Source organism: Lithobates pipiens, unplaced genomic scaffold (genome assembly GCF_037356315.1).
Source record: "Lithobates pipiens isolate NorthernLeopardFrog02 unplaced genomic scaffold, aLitPip1_a1.2 Scaffold_18, whole genome shotgun sequence".
Lineage (NCBI taxonomy): Eukaryota > Metazoa > Chordata > Amphibia > Anura > Ranidae > Lithobates > Lithobates pipiens.
Window position 1 is genome coordinate 158544943 of NW_027507758.1, and position 19846 is coordinate 158564788.

Here is a 19846-nt window from a genome sequence, read left to right on the forward strand (position 1 = left end):
ACCAATCAGTGAGCAGTAATAATGTGCACTAATCTCATGCAACTAATCATTGAGCGGTAAGGATATGCAGTACCTCTAGCAACCAATCAGTGAGCAGTAATAACATTGTGCAGTAACCTCTAGCAACCAATTAGTGAGTGGTAAGGATGTTCAGTAACCTCTAGCAACCAATCAGCGAGCAGTATTGATTTACAGTAATCTCTACCAACCAATCAAAAAGCAGAAGTCATGTGCTATAACCTCTAGAAAATAATCAGTGAGTCAATGTGTGCTGTAACTTCTAGCAGCCAGATCAGTGAGTGGTAATGATACACTGTAACCTCTGGCAGCCAATAACAATCGCTGCCTGATCTGATTCTGTAAACTGATTTTGAGTCTAGCAGCTATTTACTGTATCTCAGAGCAGGTGTAGAGTGAAACTGCATTGGAGGGGGGCCCCTCCCACAAGAAAACATTTGCTCAGGGTCCAATCAATATTAAAGATGGCCCTATATACTCTGACCATAATTTTTTTGATGTGTACTGATGACAAAGTGCCTTTCCTAGACTGAAATTGCAAGAAATGGGGCCTGCCTTTTGCAAAACTACAGAATTATTTTCTTTCCTCACAACATAGGTAGGTCCAAGATAAGAACTGGAAGAGCTGATTAAATTCTTTGAAGTAACAGACAAAGTGAACAGGACAGCTCCAAATTTATAGCAGGGCCAACCATTATTTTTTATTCTTTAAAGTATATCTAAAACCACAATAAAGGTTGATCAAAATTTGTGTCAGATTTATTTAGTTCATGTATGTTTGCAGTCTGTGTCCAAATGGTGAAATTTGTCCTCGCTTTCCGTCCCAGAGACAGGACAAGAGATTTGTAGAAATCTCTTCATAGTGATAGGAAATGCCCCATTATTTCCTTTCGCCTTCTGTTTAGTTGACAAACAATATTCACGATTTCACATAATTTTTTTTCACTTTTTTGTCTAGGCGACAATCGCCAGCAGAAAGCGAATCTCCACAGGGTCAACAAAAACGTATTCCTGAAAGAGAATCTAATCCTTTCACATTCTCTCCAAAACTAAAAAATAGCTTTTATTTTGTATACACTTGAACTAACCTTGTGTTTCCAAGGGGGAAAGAGAACTTTATACTTTATTTGCTATTACCGTATATACTCGAGTATAAGCCGAGATTTTCAGCCTCTTTTTTGAGGCTGAAAGTGCCCCCCTCGGCTTATACTCGAGTCATCGCTGTCTGCCCGCTCGATCAGCGTGTCGAGCAGACAGACAGCGGCCATTCTGATTCAAAAGCCGCGCCTCCGGCTCCCCCTTCGCCTGTGATAGGCGGAACACTGAATTTCCCAGCAGCCTGTGTTCCGCCTATCACGGACTTCGTATCATCCTCGTACTACGGACGAGGATGATACGATGTACGTGATAGGCGGAACACAGGCTGCTGGGAAATTCAGTGTTCCGCCTATCACAGGCGAAGGCGGCGGCGCAGCTTTTGAATTTTACAATGGCCGCCGACGAACGAAGAGGGCACGGGACGGAGGCAAGGCACAGGACGGCACGGCACGGGACGGGACCGGAGGCAAGGCATGGCGGCGAGGCACGGCGGCGAGGCACGGCGGCGAGGCACGGAGGCAAGGAGGCTCGGCACGGGACGGAGGCTCGGGACAAAGGCTCAGGACACAGGTAGGCTGGACACACACACACACACACACACACACACACACACACACACACAGGGATGGATGGATGGATGGAGACACACACACACAGGGATGGATGGACGGACACACAGGGATGGACGGACACACAGGGATGGACGGACACACACACAGGGATGGACAGGCATGTCTTACCCTCGGCTTATACACGAGTCAATAAGTTTGCCAGTTTTTTTGGGGGTAAATTGGGGGCCTCGGCTTATATTCGGGTCGGCCTATACTCGAGTATATACGGTATATCAAGATACTGTGTTCTTTTAAAAATGGTTTTATTAGAGCTTTTTAAATGTGTTCTTTTTACCTACTCATGATATTCTTTAAAAAAACATACTTTCAATCTTTTTAGAACCTAATCTAAATCCAAATGTAACCAAAGCAAACACACAATTTAGAAAGTACCAATATGAAGATTTACTGACATAAAATGAAGACATTCTAACAGAAGATGCTGCACCAAAAGCAATTTTTAGGTTAACTGGAATTATTGTGAGCTAACAGGAGGAAAAAATTTGCAGATACCATGATCAGCTTTACAGATGCAAGTTAATGACTTGGTACAGCACTCATCCATGAACTGTTAATGACAATGCAAACCTTAGCTTCAATTCACTAATCTGTAACACTCTTATTTCTAAAAATAATGATTATGGCAAATAACCAGTACTACTTTACGAACTAAGCCTTCATGAACATACCATAAAACTTTTTTTTTTTTTTTAATACATTGGAGGAAATAGAAATGTAGGAATTGTGAAGCAGTCAGGTTACATGCTGCTGCCGACAGGTTTGGACTGTGGCATAGAAAAAAAAAAAAAAAAAAAAAAGCCAGCCCTTGTATAACCGATCTCTAACCATCACGCTTCAGTTTTGTGAGCAAGCAGTACATAAGACCAAGAAACACAAACGGTATCTGTGCACTCCAAAGATTATTTGGAAAGTACATAAATCTTTTTTTCTTCATCATCCACTGAGGGACTCAGGACTTCTGAAATAGTTGGGACATCCAACAGAGGTTCAACTGAGAGGTGGGCAACAGCCACTGATGGTCCAAAAACAGAACCAGAGGCCACCAACAACCATCAGAAGCACCAATGCCCGAATCTGAACCAAAAGAGGAGAGACGTTCCAGAGGAAGTCACAAAGGATCAACCTGATGTCAAGAGAAGAATCCCCACCAAAGGGAATGACTTGCCTATCCTTTTTTTAGGACCTTCAGGCAATACAAACAAAACATCAGTTTTGCGAATCTGAGCAGTTGCTTCCAAATAGGTTTTGACCGCTCTCACTACATCCAGAGAATGCAGTGACTTTTCTTCCGTACAACAGGGATCTGGAGAAAATTAAGGCAGAACAATATCCTGGTTTAGATGAAAACCTGAAAACACCTTCGGTATAAAGTCAAGATGAACATGCAATACTACTCTATACTTGTGCATGATTAAATATGGCTCTTTACAAGCAAGAGCTGCCAATTCTGATACCCTTCTTGCATAAGAAATGGCTACCAGAAAAATTAGCTTCCTTGTCAAAAGGACCAAGGGAATATGTTGTATCGGCTCAAAGGCTGTTTCTGTAATGCAGACCAAACTAAATTCATGTCCCAGGGGTTCAGGGGCGCTCTAACCGGTGGATTAAGCCGTGTTACCCCCTGTATAAAGCTTCAAACCAAAGAATGTGAAGCAAGCAGATGTTGAAACAATACCAACAAGGCCGAGACCTGGCCCTTGATAGTACTCAAGGCCAGCTTCACCAGGAGGCACATGCCTTCCAGACTCTATAATAAATGACTCTGGAAGCTGGCTTCCTTGCATTAATCAAGGTAGAAATTACTGGGCCTGAAAGCCCACGACTCTTCAGAATGTGGGTTTCAATAGCCAAGCCACTAAATATAGCGTTTGTAATATAGGATTGGACACTGGTCCCTGCGATAGCAGGTCTGTACATGGTGGTAGGGTCCATGGGGAACCTACCGCCATCTTCACTATTTCTGCATACCAAGATCTTCTAGGCCATGCTAGGGCCACTAGAAGCACCGACTTCTTTTCCTACTTGATCCTGCAAAGAAGTCATGGTAGCAGCAGAATAGGAGGGAATGCAAAATCTGTGAGAACTGATGCCACGGAGTTACCAACGCATCTGTCCCGCATGTAAGTGGATCCTTTTTTCGACACAAAGTTGTCGATCTTGTTGTTGAACCTGGACGCAAACAGATCTACATCCGGGATCCCCCATCTTTGGCATATGACCAGGAAGATGTTGGGGTGAGGAGACCATTCCCCTGGGAACTGTTGGCGACTTAAGTAGTCTGCCTGCCAGTTCTCTACCTCTACCCCTGGAATGAAGATTGCTGATATACACGGCACATGCTTTTCTGCCCAGATTAGGATCCAGTTTACCTCTCCTTGTGCTGCACAACTCCTGGTGCCCCCTTGGTGATTGATATAAGCCACTGCTGTGGCATTGTTGGATTGGATCCTGGCAGGACAAACCTGCAACCTGAATGTCCAGACCTTTAGGGTTAGGTAAACCTCCCGAATCTCTAGAATGTTGATGGGTAAGGTCCTCTCTGTTTGGGACCACCTCCCTTGGACAGCCGTCTCTTCCAGAACTGTTCCTTAACCCAAAAGGTTGGCATCTGTTGTTACCACCTTCCAGGTAACGGGTACAAAGGATTTCCCTTTTTGCAGATTCCCAGATATCAACCACCAATTGAGGCTCTGACGCACTGTTGGTGACAAGTGCATCGGAAAATGCAGCGCCTGGACTGTGCTCCAGGCAGACAGGATACTGTTTTGCAGCAGTCTCAAATGAAACTAACCATAGGGAACCACTTCGAAAGAAGCCACCAGTTTTCCCAACAACCTCATACAAAGGCGAATAGAGGGGCCCTTCTTTTCCCTGACTACCTGAACCAGCTCCTTTATGGCACTGATTTTTGCTTGGGGTAAAAACACCCTCTTCTGGGTTGTATCTATGACCAGACCCAAGTACTCTAGTCTTCTTACTGGTTTTAAAGAAGACTTCTCTAAGTTGAGGACCCAACCTAGGTATCCCAGGTAGTTGACTGTGGTGACCAAGCTTTGGTCTAAAGGGGCTACCAACCGATCTATTAAGAGCAGGTCGTCTAGGTACGTTACAACAGTTATACCCTAGGCTTTTAATCTGGCCAGAGGAGGAACCAGGACCTTTGTGAATACCCAAGGTGCAGTAGCTAGACTGAAAGGCAGAGCTACAAACTGAAAATGAAGTTTTTCCACTTCGAAACGCAGATATTTATGATGAGCGGGGAAAATAGGTACATGCAGGTATGCCTTCTTGATGTCTATCGATGCCAGAAGTTCTCCTCCTTGTAGGATGGAGACTACTGATCAGATTGATTCCAATGCGAAAGGATTGAATTTTTAGGAAACGGTTTAGATCTTTGAGCTCTAGAATGGGTCTGACATCTCCATTTGGCTTTGGCACTGTGAAAAGGTTTGAATAAAAGCCCAATCCCTGCTCTTGCATGGGAAGTACCACGATTACTTTTTTGCGACAAAGTCTCTGGGTCTTTGGGAACATTTGATCTGAGGAAACGAGGAGATGGGAATTCTCGGAACTCTAGTTTGTAACCTAGAGTTATTGTGTAAACCACCCATCTATCCTGAAAATCCTCCTGCCAGACCCTTGAGAACTGTAGCAGTCTTCCCTCCACTCGAATAAGCAGGGGCACACCTTCATAAAGAGGCCTTAGCGTTCTGTAGATTTCCTCCCTCAGGACTTCTTTTGTCCCTGGGGTCGACTCGGAGTTTTACCTCTTGAGCTTGACGGTGGACGCCGTGGCGACTGCCTGGAGGCTGATGCCCCTGGCACTGGAGAAAGAGCCCATTTAAATGAGGGAAGTTTACTCCTTTTCTTTACTGGCAAAAAGGTACTTTTCCCACTAGAGATTTTTTGGATATAACTGTCCAAATCCTCCCCAAACAGCCTAGCACCATGGAAGGGAAAACCAGCCAGGAGCTTTTTACATGGCGTTTCAGCTGACCAATTTTTCAACCATCTACGCATATGCACCAACCCAAGCGTAAGGCGAGAGGTCTGGAGTATTGAATCTCTGATTGCGTCAACTGCAAAACACAAAGCTGCTGGCAGGTTGGCTAACTTCCGGGCCTGCTGTTCATAGAAAACCTTGAGCACCTGTTTCAAGGATTGACATACCCCAATTGCTGCCACTGCAGGTTGGGCTACTGAACCTGCCAAGGAAAAAATGTATTTTTTAACAGGAATTCCAATTTTTTAACCTTTGGATCCCTAAGCATTTGAGCGTTGTCAACAGGACAAGTCAGACTTTTATTCACAGAGGATATAGCAGATATAGCAGCATCAATTGCCAGTGTACCCCACATCTTTGTGAATTTTTCCTCCATAGGATAAAGTGTTGAAAACTTTTTAGGAGGGAAAAAATGTCAGTTTGAGGAGGCTTCAGTGAACACAAACAAGACGTGGGTTTTTCAACTGACTCAGATACGGGAAACATAAATGTGGAGCGGACCATTTCAGCAAGAGTTTGCATCATCAATTTCTCATCCTGTGCAGCTGAAGAGGGTCCTTCCCCACTTGATTCCTCAGAAGAGGAGTCATCAGTCTCATCCCAGTCCTCTGAGGGGGATTTGTCTCCCCTTTCCCAGAGTTCCTCTGTTTGAGGGTCCTGGGTGGTAGACCTAATGCGCTTTCTTCCACTTTGTGAAGATGCGATTAAGGTCATTAATCTTTCCTCTAATCCACTTATGGTTGAGTATTATATACAGGAGCTGAAATGCCAGAAGCAGTTGCAGCCCCTGCCCCCGATGGCTCACCCTGGCCAGCCTCCCCAGGTCTTTTAGTGGGGGATGGTGCTGCAGAAGGGGGTCCTCAGAGCCTGAGGGAGATGCCTTTGAGCCCCTATTTCTCTGGGTATTTGTACCTCCCCTTCTGCCCATAGTGCCAAGCACAAAGGTAGAGGTACTACCAGAAATGCACCCACTGCTGAGCAAAATAGTCCAGCAACGGCCGCTGCTATCAAGGCTCAGTCTGATGCTAAGTAAATGTTTGCCTGGGAATGCCTGTGTCACCCACACTCACATGTCCCCATCTGCTCTGTGTCCCTGCTTAGACTGTGTGCACCTGCAAAGGAGTGCACTTTATAGCTTCTATAGCCCATGTTGTGGGCGTTAAACCAACGCTGACATGACGCTAAAGCTCCGCCCCCCTCCTCTGACCATCCCTTCCGCCGCCCCCCTCATCTTTTTAAAAAAAGATGGCTTTTCCCGCATGAGCCGAGGGCTCCGATCCTGATCAGATCGCACACGGAGGGGAGGCTGGGGCGGAGAAGAGAGGAGGGCCGGTGGATGCAGAGCAGCCGTAACGGCAGTGGGAGGCGGTGTGGCATACCGCCGACTAACACATGGCTTCTTAGACTAAAGAAAGCTGTGGGGCGACATGCCTAAAAAGAAAAAAAAACCCTTGCCACATTCTACCTGGAGCATGGGCTCAGAGGAGCATTAAGCTTGGACACAGAGGCCAGACTGAAAAGCATGGAAAGGTACTGCCTTGACAGCCCTCGTGGCGACTTTAGGCATAGCATACATTTACTTAAAGGAGAAAACCCACAAGAATTAGAAAAATTCCTTAGGAATCTCCCTTACCTTATCCAGCTGCAGGGTTCTGTGATAACAGACCCAATCTTCACCTCTCACTGTGGGCTCAGTTTATAAAAAGCTTCAGGGACTGGGGCCCCCTTTTTAATTGAGGGATCTGCAGCTCTGGGCATTTAAAGCACCCGCCAGGAATATGGCTGAAAAAAACAAATACTGGATCCCGGGGTCCAGTTCTCTAAAAAGAGAAGCGTTACAGGTAAAATCTAGTTTCTTCGGACACGAGGCCCGGGTACCATTCAATTCGGTCTGGAAAAAACACTTTGAATGGATCCGGTTGCATGGCTTGCCCCAGTAAGGAATATTCCAGTGGAGCTCAGCACAGCACGTCTTTACTCGTAACCAACACCTAAGACACTGGCGAAAAAACTGAGATACTCCCAGTAAGGGGAGGAGTTATATAGGGAGCTAAACTTCCTGTCTAGGGTGTGCCAGTGTCCATCACCTAGTGGTGCCTATTATAACCCATCAGTAAATACTGTGGCTCTGTGTCCTGTGATGTACGAAAAAGAAAACCTGGCTGATCCTGCCTGTACGCTGACCACAATATATCAGGGCTGCAGAGCCCTTACATTGTGGTCAGCATACCAGCCTCCGTCATCCGCAGCCCTGCTTTAGTGTGTGTGTGTGTCTCCTCATACCTTTACCCGTCTGCTCGCCCCCCCCGTACCTATATGAGCATGGCTCCGTGGCGCTCAGCTGTCTGTCTGTTCTCTCTCTCCTCTCTTCTCTTCCACTCCTCCCTGGCTGATGTTAGCGGGAAGGCTCGGCCCCGCCCACTAGAGCTGTGAATTGGAGAGAGAAGATAGCCGCCTACATATAGGTACAATTCGGCATATTTCTTTACATAACACAGGCACATGGACACTTATAATGGTACAGAGAGGATGGGAGGATTTAGTAGAAGTGGGTTAACAACCACTTTAAGGTAAGACCAGCTGGTCTACGGATGACAAAGGACCCAAGCCATAAACATTCAACCCTAGGTATCAGGGAAAAAAGGCTCCAAGAAGGAGTAGAAATGTCTCATGAGATAATCAAGATAGAGAACAATCTAGCATAATACCCTAACAGGATGGTCAAGTACCTAAAAAGTTGGAGATAACCCCTTAAGTCATAGAGACTAACAGGGGAAAAAGGATGCAAAAAGTACCCTCCACAAAAACCGACAGGAGTGGGAAGACAGACATCTCATACTGGAGCAGCAACAGTAGGACTAGAAAACCTGTCCACAAGGACAACCAGCAGTGTCACTAGAACTTGACAGGGAAACCCCCTGCAGAGCCTGTGTACCTGAAAAAAGTCCTCCAACTTGCCACAATCCAGTCAAAGAATGAGGAGAAATAATCTAAGTTAGATAGTTAAGACTGATCACCTGAAAAAGGACATATTTTTAAAAACTTCTCATTGAAGCAGCCACAGAAGGAGGGCCTGAATCCAAATAATCTAAACACACAAGGACCCTTAGATCCCTAGTTCCTATAGGGATGGGCTGCAATAGCAGTGTGATCTGTCTGCCAACAATTTAAGTAAAACACAGTTACCTCCAGTGATGGTTTTGTCCTGGCCTGCAAGAGAAAAATCACTTCCAAGTGAAAAAAAAATCTTTGTCCCTAGAATGGATACTAAAGAAATTAGAGGCCCAGAAGACAAAAACAGTGTCTCGAAAGGGAACTCTGCGGTTGAGATTAACATCCTCAACTGTTATCCAGGGTATGGACAAGGTTACTCATTCTGTCACAGGGAGAATTTCCGAACCTTCCCATAGGTGAAAATCATACATAACCAAGGTAATGTTCAACAGAGTCCAGGTCAGGGTTTCTAATTACAGCACAGCCCATGAAGAAGAGGGAACAAGCATCCATTCCTAGACACAAGGGCAGTTCAAAGGTCCTAAAAGATTGAAGGTGCATATCAGGAAGCATTGGATCCATAGGGATTACCTACACATATTGCCTCAAGTCTAGGCTCCCAGAGACCAAGGCAGAGACTGAGGAAGTGCATGAAGGTCAACAAGTATAACCTTTCTTAAAAGGGAAATGCCCTGGTCTAGTCTCAGATGGGAACCAAACTTTTCAGGGTGTTTTCAGCCAGCATAGGAGAAGTCCTTAAAAACAGGTATAGCGGAAAAGTCTTTGAAGCCACAAGACCTTTAAAAAACCCAAGGCCTGATCCAACACAAAACATACTGCATCAATAAGAATTTAAACAACTTGCTATGCATCTATGTCCATTGAAGGAGACTACGGTGACCCAAAAATAGCCTCCTCTGACTTTTAGGATTCTGAATATAAATTCAAAATTACAACAGGGGCTGCAGACCCAGTTTGGCACTGACAAAGTGGGGTCAGAAATAACTGATTGCAGTCACCGAAGCATAAATATTTATGGTGTATCAAGTATTTTGACTTAGAGAAAAATAAAAAACAAAGCTAGCAAAAAATATAATCAGACTTTTGTCAGCAAAGCGGAGAGAAATGCACCCAACCTTAGGGGACATTAGCAAAAAGCCGAGGAATGAGAGCTGGAGGCAGGGTTAACAGAAACAGGCGTTCAACGTTTTTTTTCTGTTTGCCTGTGTCCAAACCTTCTGCAGGCAGCAGCATATTTCCCAACTTTTTCAGAATTCTTATGTCATTTAATAGATGATAAAAAAAAAGTTCACACTATGGACTTTGTAAAAAACAGATGTAAACCCTACCTAAATGACAATTAGTTTGCTAAAGAACTGTGTAAAGCATTTTTTTTTAAATAAAATAATTGTTTTTACCTCATATTTAGATCTTTTTTCAACTTAATGCTGCTGATGATCAGCAGCCTTTTTGCAGGCACTTGCTGTCTACATGCATGCTTCAAGTGATTGCTGCATGACATGACATGAGTGATTGCCACATGGTCAACATCAGAAAACCCTCTCACAGTGGGTTTTCTGATGGTGACCACAGTGGACTATGTCCATCTATTCTGTATTAAAATGGCTCTTTGTAGTCTCCACCAGAAGCCTATGTGACAAGGTAAGTGCAAGAGCTCAAGATGGAGGAAGGGACAGAGCGTTGTCGCCCTAAAACGGTATGTGAATAAACAGGTACACTAATGGCAGGATCACCAGGAATAATTTTAATGAAATCTGCAGATTTTAAGATAACTTCTGAATTTTTATGAACAGGTTTAAGACTGCATGAGATTTCAGTAAATGGGTCTACATAATTTAAAGGGTCAGCAAGATGCAGGTTGTGAGGCAAAAGTGCTAAAGCTGAAGTATAGCCTTAAATAATTTTTAGCCCTACAGCTTTAGTGATCTAACTTACCTGTAATGAAAGTGTTTGTTAAGGTCAAAAATGTTCTTCAATAGTTCCCTCTGGTATATAACACTAAGCTATCCAGTAGATGTCATTTTTGAAAATATGCTATATAATAGCTTACTTCAGAGCGTTGTTCGATGCTCAGCTGACTGCCCGCTGGTCTCCTGTCCCGATCTGATAGCTGCAGGGGGAGGTGCTGGGAAACCCCTGCTGACGTCAGCCAAGAGGAGTGGAGAGGAGGGGTGGAGACCAGCGGGCTCTCTGAAGTAAGCTATTATACAGCATAATTCTAAAAATGACACCCACTGGGGAGCGCAATATTATATAATAGACGGAACTATAGAAGAAAAAAAAACACGGTTTTGTTTTTTTAAAGCAGGAGAGGAGGATCAAGGAGCTGACAAGCAGGGAGGGGAAGGGGGAGGAGGACAGAGGGAGACACAAACACTGATCATCGTGATCAGTTTACAGAGGAAAGGGCAGAAACTGGCAGGATCAGCCAGGTATTTCAGGTGATATGGGGGGACAAATGACAAAGCACCAGCACTGTGCTGTATGAAATGCTTTAAAGAAACAGGATCAATATTTTCTTGGGGGGGGGGGGGGGTTAACATACACCGTTTTAGATATGTCTAAAGTCATAAAAGCAGCTGGATCCAAACTGCGAAATCCAAACTGCAGGGATGCCAGTCCTTTTCCTGGCTCTGCAATGGTTCAGGTTTCCGGGCTGAATTAAACAGAAAAATATCTAAATATGGACCCCAGGGAATGCATTTGTAAAAAAATAAGAAATAAATCTTGACTTTAAAACCACTTTAACTTCAGCCTGGAGACCCAAAGCTTTTAACCATTGCATCGCCAGAAGTTCAGTGCCAGAAAGAGGACTGGCATTCCCTGCAGTGAAGATTTCTCCAGGATCCAGTTGTCTGCACAACTTGAGACATACTTCATTACGGGTAAGTTAAATCGCTAAAGCTGTAGGGATAAAAGCTTTTTTAGTTAAAAATTCAGCTTTAAAATTCAGCTTTAAAAGCGAGAGCCTATGTTTAGTAAAAAGTGTGCCCTTTGGAAAAGTTCTCTTTATACTTACAGGGCTCAATGAGGGCACAATTGGCACTACCATTTTACTCCTAAATGAACTCTTACGCATTTGTCTACCTACAGTATGTGGCCAGTAGCACTACGTGCATGATAAGAGAGGCACTCGGGCGGCACTTTTTACTAACAATGGAAGTGAAATAAATATGACCTGAACTAGTACATTAAGCATTCTTTGTAGATATCAGAAGGATTTCCCTCTGATAAAGAATCAAAATATTGTAGAAAGGATTACCGCAATGTGTCTAAATGATTCAAAGCATAAACAGTGGGTAAGGAAAGGAAACACCTTGCTCATTTAAAAGCAAAATAAAAAATGATCTTTCCCAAAATGGAATTACATCAGCTAGACCGCCTTTATCTGAAAATCCATGAATATATGTTAAGGTATTGTTTCCAAGCAAAAAAACTGTTACCTTAAGTTAGGCATATAAGTAACTTTGTAAATCTGCATAAATACATTGCTGTAACAAAATTAATTCAGTACATATTTTCAGTTTTTATGCCTAAATGTGAAGCAGATATCAACTTTTCTTTTAATCATTCTGCACTTTTCACACCATGGCACTATAAACTGAACTGTAAACCACTTTAGGTGGTGAAATATTTAAATTTACTAACTATACATGTACCAAAATTTCTGAATTCAAGTAAATCTGCAAATTCTGGCAGCCCTTTCTTAAAATGCTAATTGTCTTGCCATCATGCTGATCCTCTAACCACTTGACCACCCCCCTTCCTAACCAGACCAATTTTCAGTTTTCTGTGCTCTTAAATTTTGAATGACAATTACTCTTGCCACACTGTACCTATATTAAATTTTTAGCCCTTTTTCACACAAATAGAGCTTTTGTTTGGTGGTATTTAATCACCGCTTGTTTATTTTTTGCGCTATAAAAGAAAAAGACCAAAAATTCTGTAAAAAGAAAAGGCATTTTTCTTTGTTTCTGTTATAAAATTTTGCAAATTAATAATTTTTCTTCATAAATATTTGCCAACATTTATACTGCTACATATCTTGGTAAAAAAATAACCCAAATCGGTGTATATTATTTGGTCTGTGTGAAAGTTAGAGTCTACAAGCTATGGTGTCAATCTCTGAAAATTGATCACATCTGATGTACTGATGACCGATCTCATGTCTTGAGACACTAACAAGTCAGGAAAGTACAAATACCCCCCAAATGACCCCTTTTTTGGAAAGTAGACATTCCAAGTTATTTAGGCATGGTAAGTTTTTTTAACGTGTCTTTTTTTTCCACAATTCTTTGCAAAATCAAGATTTTTTTTTCACAAAATTGTTTTATTAGCAGGTTATTTCTCACACATAGAATATGCACAGCACAGATCACACCCCAAAACACATTCTACTACTCCTGAGTACAGCAATACCACGTGTGAGACTTTTACACAGCGTGGCCACATACAGAGGCCCAACATGCAGGGAGCACCATTAGGCAAGGTCCTGATGGTTCTTCAAGGTCCAAGCAGTACTGATTCACAAATTTAAATTTGTCAATCAGTACTGCTTGGACCTTGAAGAAGGGGACATACCCCGAAAGCTTGTCCTTAAAAATTGTATGTTAGTGAAAATAAAAAAAAGCATCACAGACGGTACTCATTTTTCTCTTACACTTTTGAAAGCACCAGGACAATGGAAACACCCCAAAAATGACCCCATTTTGGCAAAGAAACAACCCACTGTATAATCTGTGAGGCATAAGGAGTCTTTTACACATGCCATTTTCATCTACAAGTTTTTGGAATATGTGTAAAGTAAATGAAAACACATTTTTTTCATTTTTATTTTTTTACACAGTTGTCCATTTATACAATATTTTTAACACGTGTACATGGACATGTGCATACCAGAAATTACACCCCGAAATAGATTCTCCTACTCCTGAGTATAGCGATACCACATGTGTGAGACTTTTACACAGCCTAGCCACAGAGAGGCCCAACATTTAGGGAGCACCATCAGGTGTTCCAGGGACATAAATGTCACATCTAATTTGACTACCTATTACACTTTTGTGAGGCACTCTAGTGGCATGGATGAGAACTGATGTGGCATGGATGAACAAGAATGGGGATGGATGAGCTGTGGATGGGGGGTGGCTGAGTATTAATGGGATGACTGAGCATGAATGAGTATGGCTGAGTACGGCTTGGTATGGCTGAGCATGGGTGGATGGATGAGTATTGCTAAGTATGGATGGATGGATTGATGAGCATGGATGGATGAGTATTGCTGAGTATGGATGAATGGCTGGACATGGATGGATGAGTATTGATGATCTGGATGGGGATAGATGGGATGGCTGAGCATGGATGGATGGCTGGCTGGATGAGGCAGGAATTGTCACACAACAGCGCTGCTGCATCTGATCTCTCCCCTCACTTCACTTAGACTGTACCGATCAGTATAGAGAGGGGAGAGAGGAACTGGATACGACGGCAGTTTTATTACAAGTGATTGCTCTGCCATTTGATGGAGTGATCACATGGTAAATGCCCGCTGTCAGTGGCCATTTACCATGACGGATATTCCCAGGTGCGCACCCCAGGGGGCACGCGGTAGCGCGATTCTGGGAGGACGTCAATGTATGCCCTCCCAGAGTTACCGAGCCGTGCTGTAGCCGTCATTCGACTATGGCATAGTCGGCAAGCAGTTAAAGTATAATTCCGAGCATGGTATATTTTTACATAGTTACATTGGTCCAGCTTAGAACTGTATGTAAATATATAACACCTGGCTAGTAGACCATACTACTCCCGTCATCTCCACTTGCTTTCACGCCCTGTGCTGGGCATCCGGCTTGTTACATTGCTAACACAGGAGGGTGGCCACTCAGTATAGGCACAATTCAGAGAATACTTTAAGTTTTCTGAATGAATGCAACGTGTTCTCTAACTGGACAGCATCTCTCCACCTCATCCAATCAGAGGAAGCAAGAAGAAATCACTGGACCCAGAAGCAATTTGAGATTACCAGAGTAGTGGTGTCGACTTCAGTAATCTACAGCTTCCAGGGGCAACGGGCAGGTATGGAATATACATAAGTACATTGACTGGGATTATTTTTTAGGTCACCAACCTAGGAAAAAAATGTGCAGACCAGAACCGTTTCTTGATCTGCATTGTTGTTTAGGGGTTCCTTAATTACTTGCCGACCGGCTCACGCCGATGTACGTCAGCTAAGTGGCACTGCTGCGCAATTGCCCGTACCCATACGGCGGCTCCTTTAAGAGGCGTAGCAGGCGCCCGCTGCACAGCGGGGGACCTGATGCACGTGGCCGGCAGCTGCAATCACTGCCGGCCACCCGCGATCGCGGGCACAGGAACCCGAATGGGGATTTGTGTGTGCAAACACACAAATCCCTGTTCTGACAGGGGGGGGGAGAGACAGATCGCATGTTCCTACTAAGTAGGAACAACGATCTGGCGGCTCCTCTAGCCAGTCCCATGCCCTCACAGTTAGAAACACTAGGGAACACATTTAACCCCTTGATCGCCTCCTAATGTTAACCCCTTCCCTGCCAGTGACATTTACACAGTAATCAGTGCATTTTTATAGCACTGATCGCTGTATAAAAGTGTCAAAAGTGTCTGATCTGAACAATGTTGCAGCCCCGATAAAAATCGCTCATCGCTGCCATTACTAGCAAAAAAATAATAATAATAAAAATGCCATAAATCTATTCCCTATTGTGTAGACACTATAACTTTTGCGCAAACCAATCAATATACCCTTATTGTGATTGTTTTTACCAAAAATATGTAGAGGAATACATATGAGCCTTAACTGATGAAGAAATTTGTTTTAGAAAAAAATATTTTGGGGATACTTTGAGCAAAAAGTAAAAAATATTGTTTATTTTTTTTTCAAAATTTATGTTTTTTTTTGTTTATAGCACAAAAATTAAAAACTCCTGAGGCCATCAAATACTACCAAAAGAAATATCTATTTGTGGGAAAAAAAGGACATCAATTTTGTTTTGGTATAACGTCGCACGACCGCGCAATTGTCAGTTAAAATGACACAGTGTATCACAAAAAATGGCCCGGTCAGGAAGGGAGCAAATCCTTCTGGGGCTGAAGTGGTTAAGCCATAAGGGTTAAGCATAACAGCCAGGCAACTAATGTTTTCATTTGAGGGTCAACAAGGACAACTCCGCATTTTTTCTCAATATACACTATATTACCAAAATGCCCTTGGTGTGAAAGGGGTCTTATTGTCAAAGCTTAATCGCACAAGTTAGAAGCTTATTGGCTACCATGCACAGCTGCAACAGATTTTGCACTCTTCAGTTTTAGTAACTCAACCCCGTGACAGTTATTCACATCATGCCTTGAATGTACCCATTTTGGGAAACCATTAAGTGGGGTTTAGTTCTGCTTTAAATTAAAGTTTTGGAGTTAGAGATGCAAAAATTATTTTTTTGGCCATTTACTTTGAACAGAGGTTCGGCTGTCCATAATCTAACAGAATAACTCACCTGAGCTGGGAGGAAGTTCTGCTGGAGTGTTGGCAGGTGCATGTGCCCCAGGGGGAATCTGAATACCAGTGAAATTAGATGATGGCACATTTCCAGGTTGATATGTAGAAGATGATCGTTCCGGTGCCTGGCCAGCCATGGAAAACATTGCCTGATCATCATTTTCATCTGCAACAAGAAACATGATTTGCATTAGTCGTAAAGAGAAAAAAACTTTAAAAAACAAAACAAAACAACAAAACAACAATTTTAAATTGCCCTATCTCCTTTTAACATATCCAGGCAATGTAATCAAGTCTTCAAATTCAACTTTTCCCTTTTTTCTTTCTGTTGTTGTCCATTTAAAGCTCTTGCGTGTTCCTCAGGTGTCTTGCCAATACAAATTTCCTTCAATTATTAAAGTTACCTTAAGAAATTGGACTTTTTGCATACAGGGAATCTATCCCTAGCATACCTAAAATATACACCAATCAGTCATAACATTATGACCACCCACCAAAATACATTGTGCCATGGACTCCACTAGATTTCCGAAGGTATGCTGTGGTATCTGGCACCAAGCCATCAGTAGCAGATCCTTTAAGTTCTGTGAGGTGTTAGAAGAGCCTCCATGGATTTGACTTGTTTTTCCAGTCTATACCACAGTTGTTTGATTAGACTGAGATCTGGAGAATTTGGAAGCCAAGTCAACACCTTGAACTCCTTCTTGAATTCATCAGACCAGGCTACCTTCTTCAATTGCCCCTGACTGGTCTGCGGCTATGCAGCCCCATATGCAAGAATAGGGACCAGCTTTAACCACTTGCTTACTGGGCACTTTAAACCCCCCTCAGTCCCAGACCAATTTTCAGCTTTCAGCGCTGATGCACTTTGAATGACAATTGCGCGGGCATACAACACTGCACCCAAATGAAATTTTTATCATTTTTTTCCCACAAATAGAGCTTTCTTTTGGTGGTATTTAATTACAGCTGGGAGCTTTATTTTTTGCTAAACAAACAAAAAAAGATGCAAAAAAATAAATAAAAAATCATGTTTAATGGTTTGTTATAAAATTTTGCAAACAGGTCATTTTTCTCCTTCATTGAAGTGCGCTGATGAGGCTGCACTGATAGGCTGCACTGGTGGGCACTGATAGGCTGCACTGGTGGGCACTGATAGGCATAGTTAAGGCGGCACTAATAGGCACAGATAAGGCGGCACCGATGCGCACAGATAGGGCGGCACTGATGGGCAAAGTTGGGCACAGATAAGATGGCACGGATGGGTGGCACTAAGGGGTGGCACGGATGGGTGGCGCTAAGGGGCACTGATAGGTGGCTCTGATAGGTGGCACTGATGGGCACTGGTAGATGACACTGATGGGCACGGATATGTGGCACTGGGGTGCAGCACCTTTGTTGAGGCAGATTGTGGGCACTACTGGGTGGCACTGTGGGCGGCACTGTGGGCACTGCTGGGTGGCACTATGGGCACTGCTGGGTGGCACTGACGGGGGGCACTTATTTTTTTAATTATGTTTAGTGATGAGGGGGCAGGTAGGCACTGGCAGGGGGCAGGTGGGCACTGGCAGGGCTGGCCGTGATCGGGACTGATGTCCCGATCACGGCCGCTGGTGATCGGCTCTTTTTTTTTCTCCTCGCTCTGTCAGCGCGAGGAGGAATAATAGCCGATTACCGGCTCCGTTATATCACATGATCAGCTGTCATTGGCTGACAGCTGATCACGTGATAAGGGGTCGGGATCGACCCCTTGCTCGGATCGGTGATCAGGCGAGTCTCATAGACTCGCCGATCACAGAGCGCGCCATGCGCGCGCCCCTCAGGGGGCGAGCAGGCCGCTCGTGCACGGGACGACGTCAATAGACGTAGTCCCAGCAAAGGAGATCCGTGCTGTAGCCGTCATTCGGCTATAGCGCGGGTCTCAAGTGGTTAAAGAGGAACTTCAGCCTTTCCTCTCCCTCCATTTCTTTCCCCCTGCCTACATTTTACTGTCTTCTGTGGAGTAAGCATACTCACCTAGCCAATGGATCCAGCATTGAGCTGCTGGGATCCTCTTCTCTGCAGCCGCTGCATGGGTCTGGCACCATCATGTTGCCTGAGACAGCTGCTGGCTCTTTTGGGTGCAGGCTGCGCCCAAAAGAGCCAGCTATGCCTGCCCCTCTCTTACTGAATGGGACTGCAGGTCATGTATCCCAGGAGGCAACGTGTTATCCGCCTAGGCGAATGGAAGTTGGGGGTAGGCTGAGCCTTTTTCAGTCTGAAAATATCGGCAAGAGAAAAATAAATAAAAGAGGAACCCGATATCTGTGCTGCGGGGGCGGGGGGTGGCCAGGTGAAGAGGAGTAAGGAGAGTGCCACGGGAGGGTGAAGGTCCACTTCAACTTTTTTCTTAAGGAATTTGAGCTACAGTAGTTCTTCTATTTGATCAGACTACGTCAGCTAGCCTTCATTCCCCACTTGTATCAATGAGTCTTGGCCATCCATGACCCTGTTGCTGGTTCATGTTTTCCTTTATTGGACCATTTTTGGTAGGTCCTGACTACTGCAGACTGAGAACATCCCACAAGATCTGCAGTTTTGACTAGTCATAATTACAATTTTGCTCAAATACTTACACTTGCCCATATTTATGCTTTTAACACATAAACATCAGGGAGGCATGTTAATTTGCTATGTAATATAACTCACCCACTTTCAGATGCCATTGTAACAAGATAATCACGTTACCTGTTAGTGGTCATAATGGTATGGTTGACCAGTGTATATACTTCTTTGGCTACCAAACAAAGAGCAAGATCCATGGATATGTACATGGATGCTCTCTTATATATAACACTAGAAATACTTCCACTTTTCTCCTTCTACTCCCTTTAGCATATTTAATTTTCTACATCCTTACAGAAATTTCATGGAATGTATATAATGCATAGAAATAAATGAGGGTCATTGACACGATGAATGAGATACACTATATTGCAAAGTATTGGCATGCACATGAACTTTAATGGCATCCCAGTCTTAGTCCATAGGGTTAAATATTGAGTTGGTCCACCATTTGCAGCTAGAACAGCTTCACCTCTTCTGGATCGGGTTGAGGTCAGGACTCTGTGCAGGCCAATCAAGTTCCTCCACCCCAAAATCACTCATCCATTGTTTTATGGACCTTGTTTTGTGCACTTGTGAGCAGTCATATTGGAACAGGAGGGGGCCATCCCCAAACTGTTCCCACAAAGTTGGGAGCATGAAATTGTCCAAAATGTCTTGGTATGCCTGACGCCTTAAGACAGGGGTAGGCAACCTCGGCCATCCCAATACTTTTGGTAGCCGTGTATATTGAAAAAAACGCAACTCGTTTTTATCACAAAGGTGCATTTTTTTGTAATGAGAACTGCTTGAATAGTAGCTTCTCTGGAGGTTTAGGTCTTCAATTCCAAATCTGGGTTGCATAAACCTGATTGTTGTTATTGTTTCATAGTACATATTGCTGTGAAGGTTGAGCCTCAAATTTGGAATTGAAGACCTAAACCACCAGAGAAGCAACTATTCAAG

The 19846-nt window shown here is 43.7% G+C and overlaps 1 protein-coding gene across 1 annotated transcript in view; it reads right to left on the minus strand.

The window, feature by feature from the left end:
* VTA1 (vesicle trafficking 1) overlaps nt 1-19846 on the minus strand; it is a 298694-nt gene that overhangs the window by 60708 nt on the left and 218140 nt on the right. Inside the window, exon 6 of the mRNA XM_077486302.1 lies at nt 16296-16463. Coding sequence (XP_077342428.1) covers nt 16296-16463 — 168 coding nt within the window. The remainder of the gene's footprint in view (nt 1-16295; nt 16464-19846) is intronic.